The sequence below is a fragment of the Diaphorina citri genome, unplaced genomic scaffold (assembly GCF_000475195.1).
Source record: "Diaphorina citri unplaced genomic scaffold, Diaci psyllid genome assembly version 1.1 scaffold424, whole genome shotgun sequence".
In the NCBI taxonomy this organism is placed as follows: Eukaryota; Metazoa; Arthropoda; class Insecta; order Hemiptera; family Psyllidae; genus Diaphorina; species Diaphorina citri.
The window spans coordinates 64,299-85,212 of record NW_007377859.1 but is presented as its reverse complement, the minus strand read 5'-3'; the positions used below and the strand labels follow the sequence as shown (position 1 = coordinate 85,212).

The 20,914-nt window shown below is 40.6% G+C and overlaps 1 protein-coding gene across 1 annotated transcript; it reads left to right on the top strand.

The window, feature by feature from the left end:
* Window positions 1-4: 4 nt before the first annotated feature.
* On the top strand, window positions 5-17,764 carry LOC103508686 (WD repeat-containing protein 35; the record flags this gene model as incomplete). The annotated part of the gene is made up of 16 exons (XM_026823218.1): window positions 5-81; window positions 342-453; window positions 3,048-3,382; window positions 4,929-4,963; window positions 5,219-5,378; window positions 6,216-6,416; window positions 6,852-7,214; window positions 7,634-7,789; window positions 8,547-8,806; window positions 9,166-9,309; window positions 12,603-12,798; window positions 13,573-13,668; window positions 14,012-14,107; window positions 15,186-15,305; window positions 16,596-16,635; window positions 17,604-17,764. Coding segments are annotated over exons 1-16 (2,499 nt in total), but the record flags the coding sequence as incomplete, so codon positions are not given.
* Between the last annotated feature and the right edge of the window lie 3,150 nt (window positions 17,765-20,914).

Genomic DNA, 20,914 nt, shown 5'->3' with positions numbered 1-20,914 from the left:
TCAAAAATTAGGGGTTTAGTTGCATTTTTTTCGAACTCCTGATTGAAACCTACCAAGATGTTCATCTATCTCAGTAAAAAGGTAAGTCATAAATACTTGTGTAACTACGGATAGGTTTCTATTTCTATGGACTGAAACGCTTTCCTAGTATTTCCCCTGTAGGTAATACCTACCTTGAACACTTGATTAAATCCGTGTGCATTCGATTCATCCCACATGACAATCACTGAAATAACATCTTGTCTCATTATCATCATGGTTAAAACTGTTCTCTGGTACACTGTCGGACAAAGATCTCTTCTTCATTCCTTCGTTGAATTCTCTTGGATTATGTATTTCAGATTGCAATTCCAAACAACACCAAAGTGAACTGTTTAGCATGGCATCAGAATCAGGGCTGGATTGCTGTGGGCGGGGACGATGGGCTGCTCAAAGTATTGAAACTAGACACAGGTAAGTATGAACAAAAAGGCTCACCATATATTACTTATCATTGGAGAAGAAAAAAAATCTAGGGCTGTATTTAGGGGGGTGGCAAGGGGGCTTAGGCCCCTCCCCTTAATGTTCAATTTTTCTCCTTTACTGTAGGGTATGCTCCGAATGTCCATCCCGCCAGTACATCACTGTTCTCTTGCCTCTTGCCAATTCCTGGATATGGCACTGACACTTACATCATTCAAATTTAAGTAATAAATTCCAGTTTCCCTGACAATTAGGATCATTTTATTCCAGGAAAAGAATCTACAGGTCAAGTTGCCGCCGCTAATGTTAACCTAGCTATGAACCAAAGCCTACAAGGTCACAGTGGAAAAGTGCGAGCCATCATTTGGAATGAGCAGTACGAGAAATTGACCAGTTCCCAACATTATCGCTCTGTGTTCTCACAATAACCTCTGTGCTGTACTATAAATTGTCTCTGTGCACTTATTATAATGTTACTTCATTCCACAGTGCCATGTGAAGTCAGTTCCCAACATTATCGATTATAATGTGAGAAATTGACATCTAGTGATGAGACTGGACTTATCATAGTGTGGATGTTGTACAAGGTAGCCAGTCTTCTTCTTTCACTTTGCCTTTGTTCCAAATTCATTTGGTGTTGGTATTTCCCTCCTATCTCCACCTCTGCAATCATCTATTCCAGTGGTTCTCAAACTTTTTTGCATGGCGCCTCCTTTGGGCATATTCTCATTTTTTCACACCCCCCCTACCTTACCCAACACCTCGATATATTATTTTTACCTATGGGTTTTATGGAATAACAAAACAAGAATTTGAAACTTTGAGATTTTTTTTTTTATATTCAAGTAAGTAGGTTAGGTACCTATTTATAGGTTTTATGAAATAACAAAACAAACCAACCTCAGTGGCTCAAGCAGTTAGTGTGGGAGGAATTTCAGAACTGGAGGTTACTAACCTCTGTGCTGTATTATCACGTGACTCGGACCAGGCCAAATTGTCTCTGTGCACGGGCCTGTCCACTAATGTGGACACACGGCTTGTACCTCTGGACGCGGCCTATGTCCACATGAATGGACAGTATGCTGTCATTGCATCGCGGCATAGTTTCGTCCTGTGTCCGTATGTGGCGGGACAAGCTAGCTTCCTATCAGGTAAGAAAATATTTATGATTATAAAAATTTCACTTGGTGACATCTGTTCTTTCTATAGGAGGAAATTAAAGTCCCTCTATGTTTAGTATAAAGACCGTCCCTGGGCGGGAATCGAACCCGCGACCTAGCGCCTACAAGGCAGACGCACAACCCTCCAAACCTAACTAGGCTGGCAACTAACTTTTTTTTTTCTTTTTTTTTTATCGTTCCAAAATCTAAGAGGGAATAAAGATAGAATATTATAAGAAAACCAGCCTTTCCGAGAACGAATCTTTTTTTTTTTTTTTTAACATATACAGATTTTAATTTTCTCTCTAATATTTTCATTAATTAATTCGTAAATATTTCTAATGTAAAATTGTACACATATTTTGGTTGTTTTTTGTGAATTTTCCTTTGTGATCTGATACGATATTCAAATTTATTTTTTAAAATTATCTTTTAGTGTAATGATGATGATGAATGGAAGAGATAATAAAATAGCGAAGCGCATTAATAATTTGTTCTTCGGTCTTCCTTGTGGGAAAAAGAAGAAGAATGAGGTTTTTCTCGTGGGAAATTTTTCAGCATGACATAGGTGATACAGTTAAAAAATTGTAGGGACAAATTACTTGGGTATTTTTATTAAATGCTTTTTAGTCTTCCTAGGAAAGGGCATAATTCTCATAAGTCCCCTTGATTAGAGCTATGTTTCCGCCAGTGCCAATGCCTGTCTTCTTTTTGCTGAGGCCTCTGGACTCGCTAGATTAGGGATTCTGTTTGGGGCCTCCAACAAGGTGTTTTGCTGTTCGTAACGCTGCTATCATGCGTATTGTGTCTCTATTCGCCCATCTGATGAGGGACATACTACGGGATGGGCATGCTACGACAAAGACTCAAAGCTACGAGATACAAACGACGATGAAACACTAAAAACTTTGAAAAAAAGTCTTTAATTTCTTCCAAATGAAAAAAGGTCTCTTTTTAGAGGTTTGATAGAGGGAACTGTACCAATTAAAGTCTTATCGTTCTGAAATCGAAGAGAGAAAAAACTCAGTACAGGAGAAAGCCAAGAGTTCCTAGAACGAACCTTATGTTTTTAGGATAAAGTTTGCCCCGGGCAAAAATCAAATGTCTTTCTAAAATTATCATGTACATATATTTCCTATTTTCATAAAATTAACCCTCTCTGTTTTACTATCACTGGAGAAGAAAAAAAATCTAGGGCTGTATTTAGGGGGGGGGTGGCAAGGGGGCTTAGGCCCCTCCCCTTAATGTTCAATTTTTCTCCTTTACTATAGGACATGCTCATGCTCCGAATATCCATCCCCCCAGTACATCACTGTTTTCACTCTTGCCTCTTGCCAATTCCTGGATATGGCACTGACACTTACATCATTTAAATTTAAGTAATAAATTCCAGTTTCCCTGACAATTATGATCATTTTATTCCAGGAAAAGAATCTACAGGACAAGTTGCCGCCGCTAATGTTAACCTAGCTATGAACCAAAGCCTACAAGGTCACAGTGGAAAAGTGCGAGCCATCATTTGGAATGAGCAGTACGAGAAATTGACATCTAGTGATGAGACTGGACTTATCATAGTGTGGATGTTGTACAAGGTAGGCAGTCTTTTTCTTTCACTTTGCCTTTGTTCCAAATTCATTTGGGGTTGGTATTTCCCTCCTATCTCCACCTCTGCAATCCTCTATTCCAGTGGTTCTCAAACTTTTTTGCATGGCGCCTCCTTTGGGCATATTCTCATTTTTTCACACCCCCCCCCCCTCCCTTCCCCAACTAAGAAAGCCAGTCGTTCTGAGAACGAACCTTATCTCTTTAGGATGAGTTCGCCCCGAGCGGGAATCCAACCTGCGACCTAGCTCTTATAAGAGTTGTAAGTTATAAGGAAGGCGCATTACCTACTAAGCTAACTAGGCTGGCCTCGGGGTCACAAAGTAAGTTTAAACTCTGATTAAGTTTAACTCTTGGATTTAGCAATTTGATCGGTTTACTTTGTGGCCATTATACTGTGTGATTCAAGCTGCAAAAAAATATGCTCAAACACTGATTCCTATTAGCTTACTGTATTTCAATTTATTTATTTTTGATTTTAATTTTCTCTCTAATATTTTCATTTATTAATTCGTAAATATTTCTAATGTAAAACTGTACACATATTTTGGTTGTTTTTTGTGAATTTTTCTTTGTGATCTGATACGATATTCAAATTTATTTTTTAAAATTATCTTTTAGTGTAATGATGATGATGAATGGAAGAGATAATAAAATATATGTACCTTAATATTCAATCTATCAAGTCAGAATAATAAATCAGTTGCGCTTACTTGGGTGATGTTTCAAAGTCATAGAGCAGGAAAAATGAGGACCAAGGGAATTTTTCTTTTTCTCCTACGACTTCTAGATCCCGAGATAAATCGATTTTAAAAATACCGGTAAATCGTGAACTTTGACGTCACGGTATACGCTCCCGTACACGATGACGTCACATCAAATGTCCCGAGCAAAGCTCCCTCGCAGGCAACACAATGTGTTTGTGCGCATACGTTTCTGCGCATTTCTTTCTGCTCCTCCGCAAGCGCGCTTGCATAGTGTCGCTACCTAACGGACCTAACGGACGAAAAAAATAACTGCGTAAGGTCTGACGTCACACATATTTGAACTCTTTCATTATAATGGAAAATGAAAATTGAATTTTCGACCTTTTACAGTTATTTTTTTCGGAGTTCTGACCTCAGATTTGGATTTTTCCCAACTTTTTACATAGGAATCGACCATTTACTTATAATTTTTACCCATTTGCAACTGCTCCATTGTGTGCCTATTTATTTATTTCCAAAGAGATTTGATAGAAGGAACTGTAACAACAACAGAGGTCTCATACTCCCGAAATCGAAGAGAGAAGGACAGGATAGGAGAAAGCCAGCCGTTCCAAGGACGAACCCTGTATGTTTAGTATAAAGATCATCCCTGGGCGGGAATCGAACCCGCGACCTAGCGCCTACAAGGCAGACGCACAACCCTCCAAACCTAACTAGGCTGGCACATAGTACATTTTTTTTTCAAGAGGTTTGATAGAGGGAACTGTAACAACGGAGGTCTTATCGTCCCGAAATCTAAGAGGGAATAAAGATAGAATATTATAAGAAAACCAGCCTTTCCAAGAACGAATCTTATACAGTCGAACCTGGATAAAGAGGACTCGGATAAAGAGGAAAAAAATCGTCCCTTCATTTTTGACCCAAAAACCTGGTTAAACAGCAAAATCGAGCCTCTATAAAGAGCAATGATTTTTTCCGGAAAAATCACGTGTGGCAGCATAGTGGCGGTGGCCGGAACTACCAAACTACAGGGTGATACCAAACAGTCCAATGTGGTGCAGTTCTTCTCATCACAGGGAGAGGTAAGTATTGGGTTCCCGCCTGGGGGCAGACTTTATTTTAACATTTCTAACTGGGGTCTAGCTGGGGGACCTTGAACAGGGAGTAGACCAGCTTAAGTCTGGCTGGGGGACTTTAAACAGGGAGGATACCAAATTTCTTTTGCTAAAGAAATGTCAAAGGTTGAGTGCGAAGGGTATCCAGTTGTAATTTCTGTATCATGCGGAGCTACACAGATGACAAGCCGATAGTAGTCAATGTAAATATGCGTATAGGGTGTTGCGAATGGAATGAAGATGGTACCATAGTGGCGGTGGCCGGTACTACCAAACTACAGGGTGACACCAAACAGTCCAATGTGGTGCAGTTCTTCTCATCACAGGGAGAGGTAAGTATTGGGTTCGATTCCCGCCCGGGGGCAGACTTTATTTTAACATTTCTAACTGGGGTCTAGCTGGGGGAAGTGGGGGACCTTAAACAGGGAGTAGACCAGCTTAAGTCTGGCTGGGGGACTTCAAACAGGGAGGATACCAAATTTCTTTTGCTAAAGAAATGTCAAAGGTTGAGTGCGAAGGGTATCCAGTTGTAATTTCTGTAGCCAAAACCAAATGTCAGCTCAATTTCCAAAGCAATCACCCTAGGGCTGATTGAGAGGCTGACGAAAAACGCCGAGCACGTCTCTGAACACATTTAAGTAAAGGCGAAGAAAAAGAAGAAGAATGGGTTCGTGAATTTTATTCTAAACAGATAAGGTTCGTTCTTGGAACGGTTAGATTTCTCCTATCTTGTCCTTCTCTCTTCGCTTTCGGGATGATAACACCTCTTGGAACGGTTAGATTTCTCCTATCTTGTCCTTCTCTCTTCGCTTTCGGGATGATAACACCTTAACGGTTACAGTTCCCCTTATCAAAACTCTTTGAAAAAGAAGGTGGGAGTGATATATTTAACACCTTGGAAAAAAGGAATCATATTTCACGGCTTTTGACACAGTACCAAAGGCTCGGGACTTAACAGAAGCTAAAGCTGTATTACTCTAAGCTCTCTCTCTCTCTCTCTCTCTCTCTCTCTCTCTCTCTCTCTCTCTCTCTCAAAAAAATCAAAAGAAGGTGGGAGTGATATATTTAACCCCTTGGAAAAAAGGAATCATATTTCACGGCTTTTGACACAGTACCAAAGCTCTCTCTCTATCTCTCTCCAAAAAATCATTTGTTTCCTCGAATTTCAGCACATCCGGAGTCTAAAGCTCCCCGGTTCCGAGCTGTCCTCCTGTGCCTGGGGCCCGGGTTCGTTGCGCATTGCTCTCTCCATAGATTCCTTCATCTACTTCGCCAACATTCGTCCCTACTACCTCTGGACCTACTTTGGTGATACGCTCGTGTTTTCGTCGAACCAAGGACTCTTGTTTTGGGATACTGTCAACAATACTGTGAGTATTGTACTTACCTCCGTGGGCGAGTGGGTAACAGAGGTAACAATTTGGGAATATAGAGTTTTTGAAAAAAAAAAAAAAAAAAAAAAAAAAAAAAAACCCCTACTACCTCTGGACCTACTTTGGTGATACGCTCGTGTTTTCGTCGAACCAAGGACTCTTGTTCTGGGATACTGTTACCAATACTGTGAGTATTGTACTGACCTCCGTGGGCGAGTGGGTAACAGAGGTAACAATACGGGAATACAGAGTTTAAAAAAAAAAAAAAAAAAAACAAAAGAAACTCATGGTTGTATTGCATGCCGCGCCGCAGGACCTGCTTTCGATTCCCGGCTGGGTCGAAGTTTTTTCGACTCTGTCCTTAGAGCTCGGGGTGCACTCAGCCTCGTGAGGACAATCGAGTAGTCTTTTGCTCCTCACCTCATTCCACAGTGCCATGTGAAGTCAGTTCCCAACATTATCGCTCTGTGTTCTTATTATAATGTTACTTCATTCCACAGTGCACTTATTGATATGTGCTGTTCCAATGATATCTATATGTACTTCCCCTCAGGTAATATTGATTCAGTAGCACGGTCACAGCAGAGGCCTCTCGTGTTAGCATTTACATCGGGATGTATACAATTCATGCGTAGCTACACAGATGACAAGCCGATAGTAGTCAATGTAAATATGCGTATAGGGTGTTGCGAATGGAATGAAGACGGTACCATAGTGGCGGTGGCCGGAACTACCAAACTACAGGGTGATACCAAACAGTCCAATGTGGTCCAGTTCTTCTCATCACAGGGAGAGGTAAGTATTGGGTTTGATTCCCGCCCGGGGGCAGACTTTATTTTAACATTTCTATCTGGGGTCTAGCTGGGGGACCTTAAACAGGGAGTAGACCAGCTTAAGTCTGGCTGGGGGAATTCAAACAGGGAGGATACCAAATTTCTTTTGCTAAAGAAATGTCAAAGGTTGAGTGCGAAGTGTATCCATTTGTAATTTCTGTAGCCAAAACCAAATGTCAGCTCAAAGCAATCACCCTAGGGCTGAATGGGCTGATTGAGAGGCTGACGAAAAACGCCGAGCACGTCCCTGAACACATTTAAGTAAAGGCGAAGAAAAAGAAGAAGAATGGGTTCGTGAACTTTATTCTAAACAGATAAGGTTCGTTCTTGGAACGGAAAACAAAAATGGAGTTTTTTTTTTTTTTCTTCTTTTTATTTCAGAACTTGGAAATCAAAACCGTCCTATTGGACGAGGTTCAACAGTTGACCGCTCACCAAAACATGGGCACCTTGGCAGAATCAGAACATCACATTACTCACTACATGACAACTCTACACGCTAAAGCATTGCGCGATACCCAGCAACTACTCGACAGTGTGAGTGTAATGAGGGAGCAAACTAGTACAGAGTTCATTGCAGTGTCGCTGTAGACCTCAAACAGTGGTTTTCTTTCGTCGCCGGTTTTATTTCGTAACAATAAACAACTGCTACATAAGAGTCGTGTGGTCTGTGTCGTAGCATGCCCACCCCGTAGTATGTTCATCAGATGGGCAGTATGAGGCACAATACTTCCCATTTAGGTGCTGGGTTAACACAAGAACACCAGAAGGTAACCCGTTGAAATGTTTGCGATCGAAATACGAGTGCAAATTTTTTTTGTCGACTCTGGAAATCTAACCCAGGACATTCTACTTCGCAAGTAATCACATTACCATGGTTTTAAAAGCAATCGCATACAAACTCAGGTACTCAGTGGTCTATTTTCTTCTTTTTTGGGAACTATCTTTTGGAACAACATGTTCACCACAAATAAAGGAGATTCGTAGAAGCTTAACCCATCATTTAGGGCTGTCTAGCCCCTACACCTAAGCCTCAGTCTTTAGTGTGCGAGTTGTACGACAAATAAAGTAAGTCAAAGATCTTACCTGCCTCGGTGGTGTAGTGGTCAAGACGCTCGCCTGGTAAACAGGAGGGCGTGGGTTCAATCCCAGCCAAGGTATGGAATTTTATCCTCAATATAATTTGAGAAGACAATAATAGTAGTAGCCTACTGCTGGAGTAAAGGGACTTTTCAGTCCTATGCGAACAGTATAAATAAGCACTATTATTAAGCATTATTACATTTGTTCACAGGTGGGACTGAACGAAGCATTCCAATTTGTCGAAGCCCACCCTCATCCCCGTCTGTGGAAACTACTCGCTGACAAATCCCTGGACCTTCTCTCCCTCAATCACGCTGAACAAGCCCTGGTCAATTGCCAAGACTACGCGGGTCTACAGCTCATCAAATCGTTACGCGCTCTACCGGACGATATAATGAAACACGCATACATAGCACAACACCAGGGCAGATTCCAAACCGCTGAGAACTACCAACTACAGGCAGATAGACGGTAAGTATGAAAATCTGGTGTGAACATCACCCGACTTTCCCTATCCTATTGAATGAAACCTGTTGTTCTTCTACCGTAACTTCGAAAACCGCCAAAAAGCGGTAAAAAAACCGCCAACCGTTGCACCGATTTCAGCTAATGTATGCACGTGAACAATGTCACAGGAAAGAATGGACCACCACAAGTTTCGTGTTGTATTCTTGTCATATTTGACGGCTGCTTACCAAATTTCAAGTCTCTAGCTCTTACCGTTCTCGAGACCCAAATTTGTCATTTTAGTAGACAGCCTGCGAACGACATTTGTGACAAGCCTTCATCATACCTAAAACATTTCTCCCTCCCATTATTGTGTGTTGTAGAGACTTGGCAATTGCAATGCGAGAGAAGACAGAAGACTATGTGAAAGTACTCAATCTACTTAAGATAGGTAGAGGTGCTTCGGATGCTGACACTAACGCTATATTTCAGAATATTGGCGATAAATATGCTGAGAAATGTCAATGGTAAGTTATACTTCTTAGCTAAATTCCTGTCCATCTTGTTTCAGAATGTAAAGTGACAATTTCAAGTGGCCCATCTTACTTTCAGTACCTACTCAACAACCACAAGTAAACTTATTAAATATCCTGATGGATAATTCGTTCTCGGAACGGCTGGCTTTCTTCTATCCTGTCCTCCTTCTCACTTCAATTTCTGGACGATAAGGCCTTGGCAGTTACAGTTCCCCTCTGTCAAATCTAAAAAAAAAAATCTTGTCCTCCTTTCTTCAATGGAGCAGTTGCAAATGGGTAAAAATTATAAATAAATGGTCGATTCCTATGTAAAAAGTTGGGAGAAATCCAAATCTGAGGTCAAAACTCCGAAAAAATAACTGTAAAAGGTCGAAAATTCAAATTTTATTTTCCGTTCTAATGAAAGGAGTTCAAATATGTGTGACGTCAGACTTTACGCAGTTGTTTTTTTGTCCGTTAGGTAGCGCCACTATGCAAGTGCGCTAGCGGAGGAGCAGAAAGAACTGCGCAGAAACGTATGCGCACAAACAGATTAATACGTTGCCTGCGAGGGAGCTTTGCTCGGGACATTTGATGTGACGTCTTCGCCTACGTCAAAGTTCACGATTTACCGGCATTTTTTAAATCGATTTATCTCGGGATCTAGAAGTCGTAGAAGAAAAAGAAAATATTATTTTAAATAGCAGGATTCCCCCGGAGGAGCTCTTCCACTCAACTATTGCACTGCCTTGTACCTTATGCTATCAAGAATTGTCTGTTTCGTTTGGCAGGAGTCAGAGGTGTTTCAACTGCAACACTGCCTGGGTGGTGTGTGTTGCAACAGGCAGACCCATCCTCAATCTAGTCAACGCTTGGAGGTGTAATGTGTGTAAACATATGTTACATACCAAACTCATGCTATGTCCTCTGTGTTATTCTAGTAGTTAAGTAATAACAATCTACTAAAAGGCTTTTCCGAAAAATCGATTTATCTCGGGATCTAGAAGTCGTAGAAGAAAAAGAAAAATTCCGTTGGTCCTTATTTTTCCTCCTCTATGACTTTGAAACATCACCCAAGTAAGCGCAACTGATCTATTAGTGGACCTCTGTTGTTACAGTTCCCTCTATGAAACCTTTTTTCAATAGAATAATAATGAAAATAATTCGTCCGTCTTCCCACAGGTCTCAGGCGAGGGAGTACTACGAGAAATGTCACTGCTTGCTTGGAGGTGTAATGTGTGTAAACATATGTTACATACCAAACTCATAGTATGTCCTCTGTGTTATTCTAGTAGTTAAGTAATAACATCCTACTAAAAGGCTTTTCCGAAATGACAACCTTAGTGTGGGTCCAGACTTGTGCAATGCAACGTGCAAAGCAACGTGCAAAGCAACGTGCAAAGCAACGTGCAAAGCATTTGCATTGCACGTTGCACGTAAAATCAAATCTGATGAATGCGAACGTTTTTCATGTATCCGAGAATTTTTGTACCGATACTCAACTAACTCAACTAGTAATCGCCTATAGTAGGTACATCATTTGCATTGCATTGCACGATGCTTTGCAAACACGTCCAAACTAGTGCAACGCACACAACCTTAGTGTGCCTCCGAAATGACAACCTTAGTGTGGGTCCAGACTTGTGCAATGCAACGTGCAAAGCATTTGCATTGCACGTTGCACGTAACGTTGCACGCTTTTCCGAAATGACAACCTTAGTGTGGGTCCAGACTTGTGCAATGCAACGTGCAAAGCATTTGCATTGCACGTTGCACGTAAAATCAAATCTGACGAATGCGAACGTTTTTCATGTATCTGAGAATTTTTGTACCGATACTCAACTAGTAATCGCCTATAGTAGGTACATCATTTGCATTTGCAAACACGTCCAAACTAGTGCAACGCACATGAAAGACATTCGCCAGAAAACCGCCAACCTCTCGGATACCCACAAACGTTTGCTGCAATGTTCAAAAAACATCAAAGACATTCGCCAGAAAACCGCCAACCTCTCGGATACCCACAAACGTTTGCTGCAATGTAAAAAACTTTGCTGCAACTTTCTCAAACACGTCCAAACTAACGAATTTCATTGCATTGCACGTTGCATTGACCCACCATTAGGTGTATTTTCCTTTTGGGAAACTGACCACTGTTCCCATAGAGCTAGGGTACCTAGAGAAGTAAATAAAAGATAAGGAAATAAGAACAGCAAAGTGATTACAACAATACAAATTGAAGATAAGTTTATTTTATTATAATTAAATATTACAGACGAAGAAAAGAACGTTTAAATTATAAATTCATGTTCAAAATAAACAAAAGTAAATTCATTTTATTTTGGTGGTATTCAGATTGGCAACTTCTGCACGTGAATAATATTTTACCTGACAATTCTAGTAACTATACCTATTGGCACCCATTTTTCCTAACCATCAAATAAAATCTGAAGAAAAAAAAGTGCACATTTTTTCACAACCTTCATGCTAGACAGGTCTGGTAGGTAAGCTTGAAAAAACCTCTCGCAATTTTTTTTGCTAAATTTTAATTTGAAAATTAACCATTTTGTCGTTTGAATTTAATATTTAAGACCTATTTGATTAATAAATAATTTCTACACTTATTGTTCGAATTATATTTATTGAATTTTTCTCTTAATTTCTTTGCAAATATTGTATTACTCAAGTATATTTACGTAGTAAATTTGTAGGCACTCATTTTCCAAAGTTTAGACTTATTTTTTTTTATGTTTGTTACTCAATAAAATGTGTTCTAATTTTATTTATTCATTGTTTAATTATTTATTTCAAAAGTAGATTTCAATCATTTTCACTCCAGGGTAAACATCATATCCTTAGGTAACGGTGTGTTTATGTACTGGGCTGAGCTAGGCCATTGTCGGCCTTTAAGCGTGTATAGTTGGCGGGAAATTCGAAATTTTGATTTTTTTTCCCGCAACTCGTACAATCTGAATTCATTTTTTACTTTTTATCTCTAGTTTGCACGTTTATATTATACTTTTCATTTATATTAGCTATTAACGCAACTGATCTATTTGTGGACCTCTGTTGTTACAGTTCCCTCTATGAAACCTCCTTTTTTCAATAGAATAATTATGAAAATAATTTGTCCGTCTTCCCACAGGTCTCAGGCGAGGGAGTACTACGAGAAATGTCACTGCTATGAGAAGCTCATCTCTGTCTATACAGAACTGGGTGTGGACCTCTGTTGTTACAGTTCCCTCTATGAAACCTTCTTTTTTCAATAGAATAATGATGAAAATAATTCTTCCGTCTTCCCACAGGTCTCAGGCGAGGGAGTACTACGAGAAATGTCACTGCTATGAGAAGCTCATCTCTGTCTATACAGAACTGGGCGACTTTGAAGCGCTGGAATCTTGCGCCAGAAAACTGCCCGACAGTAGTCCACTCCTCAAACCTATGGGAGAGATATTTGTCAAGTATGGGCTGTGTGAACAGGCAGTCTATGTATTTGATAAGGTATTTATTTAATTTCAAATTAAACAAGGGTTTAATTTTTTAAAAAAGGACTCATAAATTAAAAGGTTGTCCCTTTAAATTTTTGAGCCCTCAGGGACTCTAAACAGAGAGAAGAACAGCTAACCCTAACCAGCCTAGCTAGCTGACAGTTCTTCAAAGGGTTCTCTCTGCTTTTAAAGAACAAGCACAAGTCCTCACAATGGTTGACTGTGGTTCAGGACCAAACAAGGGTTTATTTAAAAAAAAAGGACTCATAAATTAAAGGGTTGTCCCTTTAAATTTTTGAGCCCTTAGGGACTCTAAACAGAGAGAAGAACAGCTAACCCTCACCAGCATAGCTAGCTGACAGTTCTTCAAAGGGTTCTCTCTGCTTTTAAAGAACAAGCACAAGTCCTCACAATGGTTGACTGTGGTTCAGGACAATAAACAAGGGTTTAATTTAAAAAAAAAGGACTCATAAATTAAAGGGTTGTCCCTTTAAATTTTTGAGCCCTTAGGAACTCTAAACAGAGAGAAGAACAGCTAACCCTAACCAGCCTCCTAGCTAGCTGACAGTTCTTCAAAGGGTTCTCTCTGCTTTTAAAGAACAAGCACAAGTCCTCACAATGGTTGACTGTGGTTCAGGACAAGCCAAGTTAATGTGGCTAGAGACCATCACACCGATTTCTAAACAACATGAAATGCCAAAAATTCTGTTTTACTTAAAAATAACCCAGATGAGATACATACATGCCAGGCTCAGTGTTACTTAACACAAGTGTGTTGTGATTTCAGGCCGGTTTAGGTTCCCTGGCTGTAGAGGCGTGTGTTCGTCTCAATCAATGGGACATAGCAACCGAATACGCTCGCCGTAATAACCTTATGGGTCAGGTAAGTACTTTGAGGTTCCTTAAAAGTAACTTGGACCTTATGGTCAGCTACCGAATATGCTAATTCTGTTTTACTTAAAAATGACCCAGATGAGATACATACATGCCAGGCTCAATGTTACTTAACACAAGTGTGTTACTTAACACAAGTGTGTTACTTAACACAAGTGTGTTACTTAACACAAGTGTGTTGTGATTTCAGGCCGGTTTAGGTTCCCTGGCTGTAGAGGCGTGTGTTCGTCTCAATCAATGGGACATAATTCTGTTTTACTTAAAAATGACCCAGATGAGATACATACATGCCAGGCTCAATGTTACTTAACACAAGTGTGTTGTGATTTCAGGCCGGTTTAGGTTCCCTGGCTGTAGAGGCGTGTGTTCGTCTCAATCAATGGGACATAGCAACCGAATACGCTCGCCGTAATAACCTTATGGGTCAGGTAAGTACTTTGAGGTTCCTTAAAAGTGACTTGGACCTTATGGTCACGTGAGTACTGACTCTCAATACGGAAGTGCTGGGTTCGAAGCCCGGCCCGGAAATTTTCTGACCTAACTTTTCCTTCCCCGGATAGGCTGGATAGAAAAGAATCGGCCATGAAGTAATGAGAAAACGGTTCTGGGGTAAAATCTTTTGCAAAGATACTCTTGTGTGACATGTTAGTTCTGATATTCTCGTGTTGACCCAGCTTCTGAATGAGAAGTATTGTGCCTTTTCTTGTCCATCTGATGACACTGCGGTATGGGCATGCTACGACACAGACCACACGAGTCTAATATAGAAGTCGAATATGCTCGCCGTAATAACCTTATGGGTCAGGTAAGTACTTTGAGGTTCCTTAAAAGTGACCTGGACCTTATGGTCACGTGAGCACTGACTCTCAATACAGAAGTGCTGGGTTCGGAGCCCGGCCCGGAAATTTTCTGACCTAACTTTTCCTTCCCCGGATAAGCTGGATAGAAAAGAATCGGCCATGACGTAATGAGAAAAGGGTTCTGGGGTAAAATCTTTTGCAAAGATACTCTTGTGTGACATGTTGGTTCTGATATTCTCGTGTTGACCCAGCTTCTGATTGAGAAGTATTGTGCCTTTTCTTGTCCATCTGATGACACTGCGGTATGGACATGCTACGACACAGACCACACGAGTCTAATATAGAAGTAATAGAAGTTTTATTTGTTTCTTATCAGGTGGGTAAACTGCTGGAACAATACACTCAGAGTTTACTAGAGCAAGGATTAAGATTGGAAGTAGTACAACTGTTCAAAGTAACCGTGCCCCCGAAGAAAAAAAAAAGAATCGGCCATGAAGTAATGAGAAAAGGGTTCTGGGGTAAAATCTTTTGAAAACATACTCTTGTGTGACATGTTGGTTCTGATATTCTCGTGTTGACCCAGCTTCTGAACGAGAAGTATTGTGCCTTTTCTTGTCCATCTGATGACACTGCGGTATGGGCATGCTACGACACAGACCACACGAGTCTAATATAGAAGTAATGCAAGTTTTATTTATCTTATCAGGTGGGTAAACTGCTGGAACAATACACTCAGAGTTTACTAGAGCAAGGATTAAGATTGGAAGTAGTACAACTGTTCAAAGCTACGGAGAAGCGGTTTAATGCAGCTCGACTTATGTTTGAGGTAACTAGTTTTTTTTTTACACTCTAAGGCCAGCGACTCACTATCGGGTATCAGGTAAACCTGACAGGTGGACCTGATTAGGTGTACCTGGCGGGTCTACCGGATAATGAGTGGCTGGCCTAAGCAGCAAGGTCATGTGTTTTAAAAGGTTCGATATAGGGACCTATAGCAAATATCGTCCCGAAACCGACGAGAGAAGCATAGGAGAAAGCCAGTCGTTCCGAGAACGAACTTTATGCTGTAAAATTCGCCACGATCGGGAATCAAACCCGCCACTACACTCTAAGGCCAGCGACTCACTATCGGGTATCAGGTGGACCTGATTATGTGTACCTGTCGGGTCTACCGGATAGTGAGTGGCTGGCCTAAGCAGCAAGGTCATGTGTTTTAAAAGGTTTGAGATAGGTATAATTCCCTGAGATAGGTATAGTTCCCTATACCTATCTCGTCCCGAAACGGACGAGAGAAGCATAGGAGAAAGCCAGTCGTTCCGAGAACGAACTTTATGCTGTAAAATTCGCCACGATCGGGAATCAAACCCGCCACACAGCCCTCACAAGGCAGACGCCCTACACTCCAAACTAACAAGGCTAGCTAATCAGTAAATTCAGTTTCTTTACCCGAAGCCCTCTAAGTCAAAAAATCTGGTGTGAACATCACACGACTTTCTATTACATTAAGTCGGACAGTTCTAAAAGTTTCACCATTCGATTCCGCGTGAAGGGTAAAAATACCGCCAACCGTTGCACCGATCTCAGCTAATGTATGCACGTGAACAATGTCACAGGAAAGAATGGACCACCACAAGTTTCGTGTTGTATTCTTGTCATATTTGACGGCTGCTTACCAAATTTCAAGTCTCTAGCTCTTACCGTTCTCGAGACCCAAATTTGTCATTTTAGTAGACAGCCTGCGAACGACTTTTGTGACAAGCCTTCATCATACCTAAAACATTTCTCCCTCCCATCATTGTGTGTTGTAGAGACTTGGCGATTGCAATGCGAGAGAAGACAGAAGACTATGTGAAAGTACTCAATCTACTCAAGATAGGTAGAGGTGCTTCGGATGCTGACACTAACGCTATATTCCAGAATATTGGCGATAAATATGCTGAGAAATGTCAATGGTAAGTTGTTCTTCTTAGCTAAATTCCTATCTATCTTGTTTCAGAATGTAAAGTGACAATTTTAAGTGGCCTATTTTACTTTCAGTACTCAACAACCACACGTAAACTTATTAAATATCCTGATGGGATAATGTTCGTTCTCGGAACGGCTGGCTTTCTTCTAGTATCACTTCTGTATGTTGGCACAGAGGCAGTTACTCATGGGTAAGTTGTATCTTAATGTATATTTTTGTGCCTAATCATACAACTTAATTTTGTTTAGTTTGAGATAATGGTCAAGTACAATATCATACATATTTCTGGACGTGATGATGGCCATAGTAGTGGTCGAAATATATAAACTCGTCTGTCCTTTTATCTTTAGTCTTGTTTATTAACGTCTATTAGATAGGGGACAGTCCATAATCCACTCCAGTCAAGTGAAGACCATGTCCAGAAATATGTATGCTTACAACTTAAGTTTAAATAAAGAAATTTATTATTTATATGCCCACCTCTGTGGCCGACTGATTAAGAGCACTGACTCTTAATCTGGAAATGCTGGGTTCGAATCCTGGCCGGGTTGGAAAGTTTCTGATCAAACTTTTTCGTTTCTGGATAGGCATGGATGTAAAAGAATGCAACCTGAAGTAATGCAAAAGTGGTGTCGAGGTACAATCCTTTTTTTTTATAGATTTTCTCTTGAATTTTGTTGTCATCTTGTCCTCTATAAATATGCACTATTATTCCCCGAAATATACTAGGTATGTATCCTATTATCCCTGTGTAACTAGATATGTATCCTAGTATACCTAGTATCCAATAATAATAAAAACGGTAAGAATAATGGAAAGTTTCTGATCAAACTTTTTCGTTTCTGGATAGGCATGAATGTAAAAGAATGCAACCTGAAGTAATGCAAAAGTGGTGTCGAGGTACAAACCTTTTTTTTATAGATTTTCTCTTAAAGTTTGTTGTCATCTTGTTTGTTGTCCTCTTAAGGCTGAGTGCACCCCGAAATAACCAGCTGTAACTTATATTTCGGTCATTCTTCGATGTACCAATCACGCACAATGTTGCTTCAGAGATCATTCGGGACCTAGTGCATTTTTTTTTTTTTTAAATCAAACTGAGGATTTTCTTTATAACATTGGAACTGTCGCTACCACTTGAACTCTTCCATTCTATTTCAGACAAGCCTGAGTGGGCCCTCAGCTCTGGTCTAACACTACGTCAATTTGAAGATATCTTGTCTTCAGAACAAATCTACAGTATTATAGCATTAGCTGCTATCAAGTCCCGAGCCTTTGGTACGGCGTCTAAAGCCTTTATGAAACTCGAAGCCATCAGTGAGGTAAGATTAGATGTATTTTCCTTTCGAGAAACTTTTGGAAATGGAACCGGTTCTCTTTTGGAAACTTTTTTTTTTCTTTAAGAAGTTTGACAGAGGGAACTGTAACTGCTATGGTCTTATCGTCCCGAAATCGATCAAGCCAAATTGTCTCTGTGCACGGGCCTGTCCACTAATGTGGACACACGGCTGGTACCTCTGGACGCGGCCTATGTCCACATGAATGGACAGTATGCTGTCATTGCATCGCGGCATAGTTTCGTTCTGTGTCCGTATGTGGCGGGACAAGCCAGCTTCCTATCAGGTAAGAAAATATTTATGATTATAAAAATTTCACTTGATGACATCTGTTCTTCCCATAGGATAAGGAAATTAAAAAAGCGAGATCTTAGAAAACCATAATTTGGAAGGAATATTCCTATGAGGAATACTCTAGCCAAAGTCTAAACCTATCTAAAAGGAACATATCATTTATTTATTCCAGGAGTATCTCAGAAGAAGGAAAGATTCTACCATGTCGAACAAGCCCTGGTCAATTGCCAAGACTATGCGGGTCTGCAGCTCATCAAATCGTTACGCGCTCTACCGGACGATATAATGAAACACGCATACATAGCACAACACCAGGGCAGATTCCAAACCGCTGAGAACTACCAACTACAGGCAGATAGACGGTAAGTATGAAAATCTGGTGTGAACATCACCCGACTTTCCCAAAACAAAAATGGAGTTTTTTTTTTCTTCTTTTTATTTCAGAACTTGGAAATCAAAACCGTCCTATTGGACGAGGTTCAACAGTTGACCACTCACCAGAATATGGGCACCTTGGCAGAATCAGAACATCACATTACTCACTACATGACAACTCTACACGCTAAAGCATTGCGCGATACCCAGCAACTACTCGACAGTGTGAGTCTAATGAGGAAGCAAACTAGTACAGAGTTCATTGCAGTGTCGCTGTAGACCTCAGTGTTTTTCTTTCATCGCCGGTTTTATTTCGTAACAATAAACAACTGCTACATAAGACTCGTGTGGTCTGTGTCCTAGCATGCCCGTAGTATGTTCATCAGATGGGCAATATGAGGCACAATACTTCCCATTTAGGTGCTGGGTTAACACAAGAACACCAGAAGGTAACCTGTTGAAATGTTAGCGATCGAAATACGAGTGCAATTTTTTTGTCGACTCTGGAAATCTAACCCAGGACATTCTACTTCGCAAGTAATCACATTACCATGGTTTTAAAAGCAATCGCATACAAAAATGCGACTATTTTTCTTCTTTTTTTGGGAACTATCTTTTGGAGCAACATGTTCACCACAAATAAAGGAGATTCGTAGAATCTTAACTCATCCTTTAGGGCTGTCTAGCCCCTACACGTAAGCCCCAGAGTGGTGTTTTGTGTGCGAGTTGTACGACGAATAAAGTAATAATAATAGTGCTTATTTATACTGCTCGCATAGGACTGAAAAGTCCCTTTACTCCAGCAGTAGGCTACTACCTCGCCGTAATAACCTTATGGGTCAGGTAAGTACTTTGAGGTTCCTTAAAAGTAACTTGGACCTTATGGTCAGCTACCGAATATGCTCGCCGTAATAACCTTATGGGTCAGGTAAGTACTTTGAGGTTCCTTAAAAGTAACTTGGACCTTATGGTCAGCTACCGAATATGCTCGCCGTAATAACCTTATGGGTCAGGTAAGTACTTTGAGGTTCCTTAAAAGTAACTTGGACCTTATGGTCAGCTACCGAATATGCTCGCCGTAATAACCTTATGGGTCAGGTAAGTACTTTGAGGTTCCTTAAAAGTAACTTGGACCTTATGGTCAGCTACCGAATATGCTCGCCGTAATAACCTTATGGGTCAGGTAAGTACTTTGAGGTTCCTTAAAAGTAACTTGGACCTTATGGTCAGCTACCGAATATGCTCGCCGTAATAACCTTATGGGTCAGGTAAGTACTTTGAGGTTCCTTAAAAGTAACTTGGACCTTATGGTCAGCTACCGAATATGCTCGCCGTAATAACCTTATGGGTCAGGTAAGTACTTTGAGGTTCCTTAAAAGTAACTTGGACCTTATGGTCAGCTACCGAATATGCTCGCCGTAATAACCTTATGGGTCAGGTAAGTACTTTGAGGTTCCTTAAAAGTAACTTGGACCTTATGGTCAGCTACCGAATATGCTCGCCGTAATAACCTTATGGGTCAGGTAAGTACTTTGAGGTTCCTTAAAAGTAACTTGGACCTTATGGTCAGCTACCGAATATGCTCGCCGTAATAACCTTATGGGTCAGGTAAGTACTTTGAGGTTCCTTAAAAGTAACTTGGACCTTATGGTCAGCTACCGAATATGCTCGCCGTAATAACCTTATGGGTCAGGTAAGTACTTTGAGGTTCCTTAAAAGTAACTTGGACCTTATGGTCAGCTACCGAATATGCTCGCCGTAATAACCTTATGGGTCAGGTAAGTACTTTGAGGTTCCTTAAAAGTAACTTGGACCTTATGGTCAGCTACCGAATATGCTCGCCGTAATAACCTTATGGGTCAGGTAAGTACTTTGAGGTTCCTTAAAAGTAACTTGGACCTTATGGTCAGCTACCGAATATGCTCGCCGTAATAACCTTATGGGTCAGGTAAGTACTTTGAGGTTCCTTAAAAGTAACTTGGACCTTATGGTCAGCTACCGAATATGCTCGCCGTAATAACCTTATGGGTCAGGTAAGTACTTTGAGGTTCCTTAAAAGTAACTTGGACCTTATGGTCAGCTACCGAATATGCTCGCCGTAATAACCTTATGGGTCAGGTAAGTACTTTGAGGTTCCTTAAAAGTAACTTGGACCTTATGGTCAGCTACCGAATATGCTCGCCGTAATAACCTTATGGGTCAGGTAAGTACTTTGAGGTTCCTTAAAAGTAACTTGGACCTTATGGTCAGCTACCGAATATGCTCGCCGTAATAACCTTATGGGTCAGGTAAGTACTTTGAGGTTCCTTAAAAGTAACTTGGACCTTATGGTCAGCTACCGAATATGCTCGCCGTAATAACCTTATGGGTCAGGTAAGTACTTTGAGGTTCCTTAAAAGTAACTTGGACCTTATGGTCAGCTACCGAATATGCTCGCCGTAATAACCTTATGGGTCAGGTAAGTAC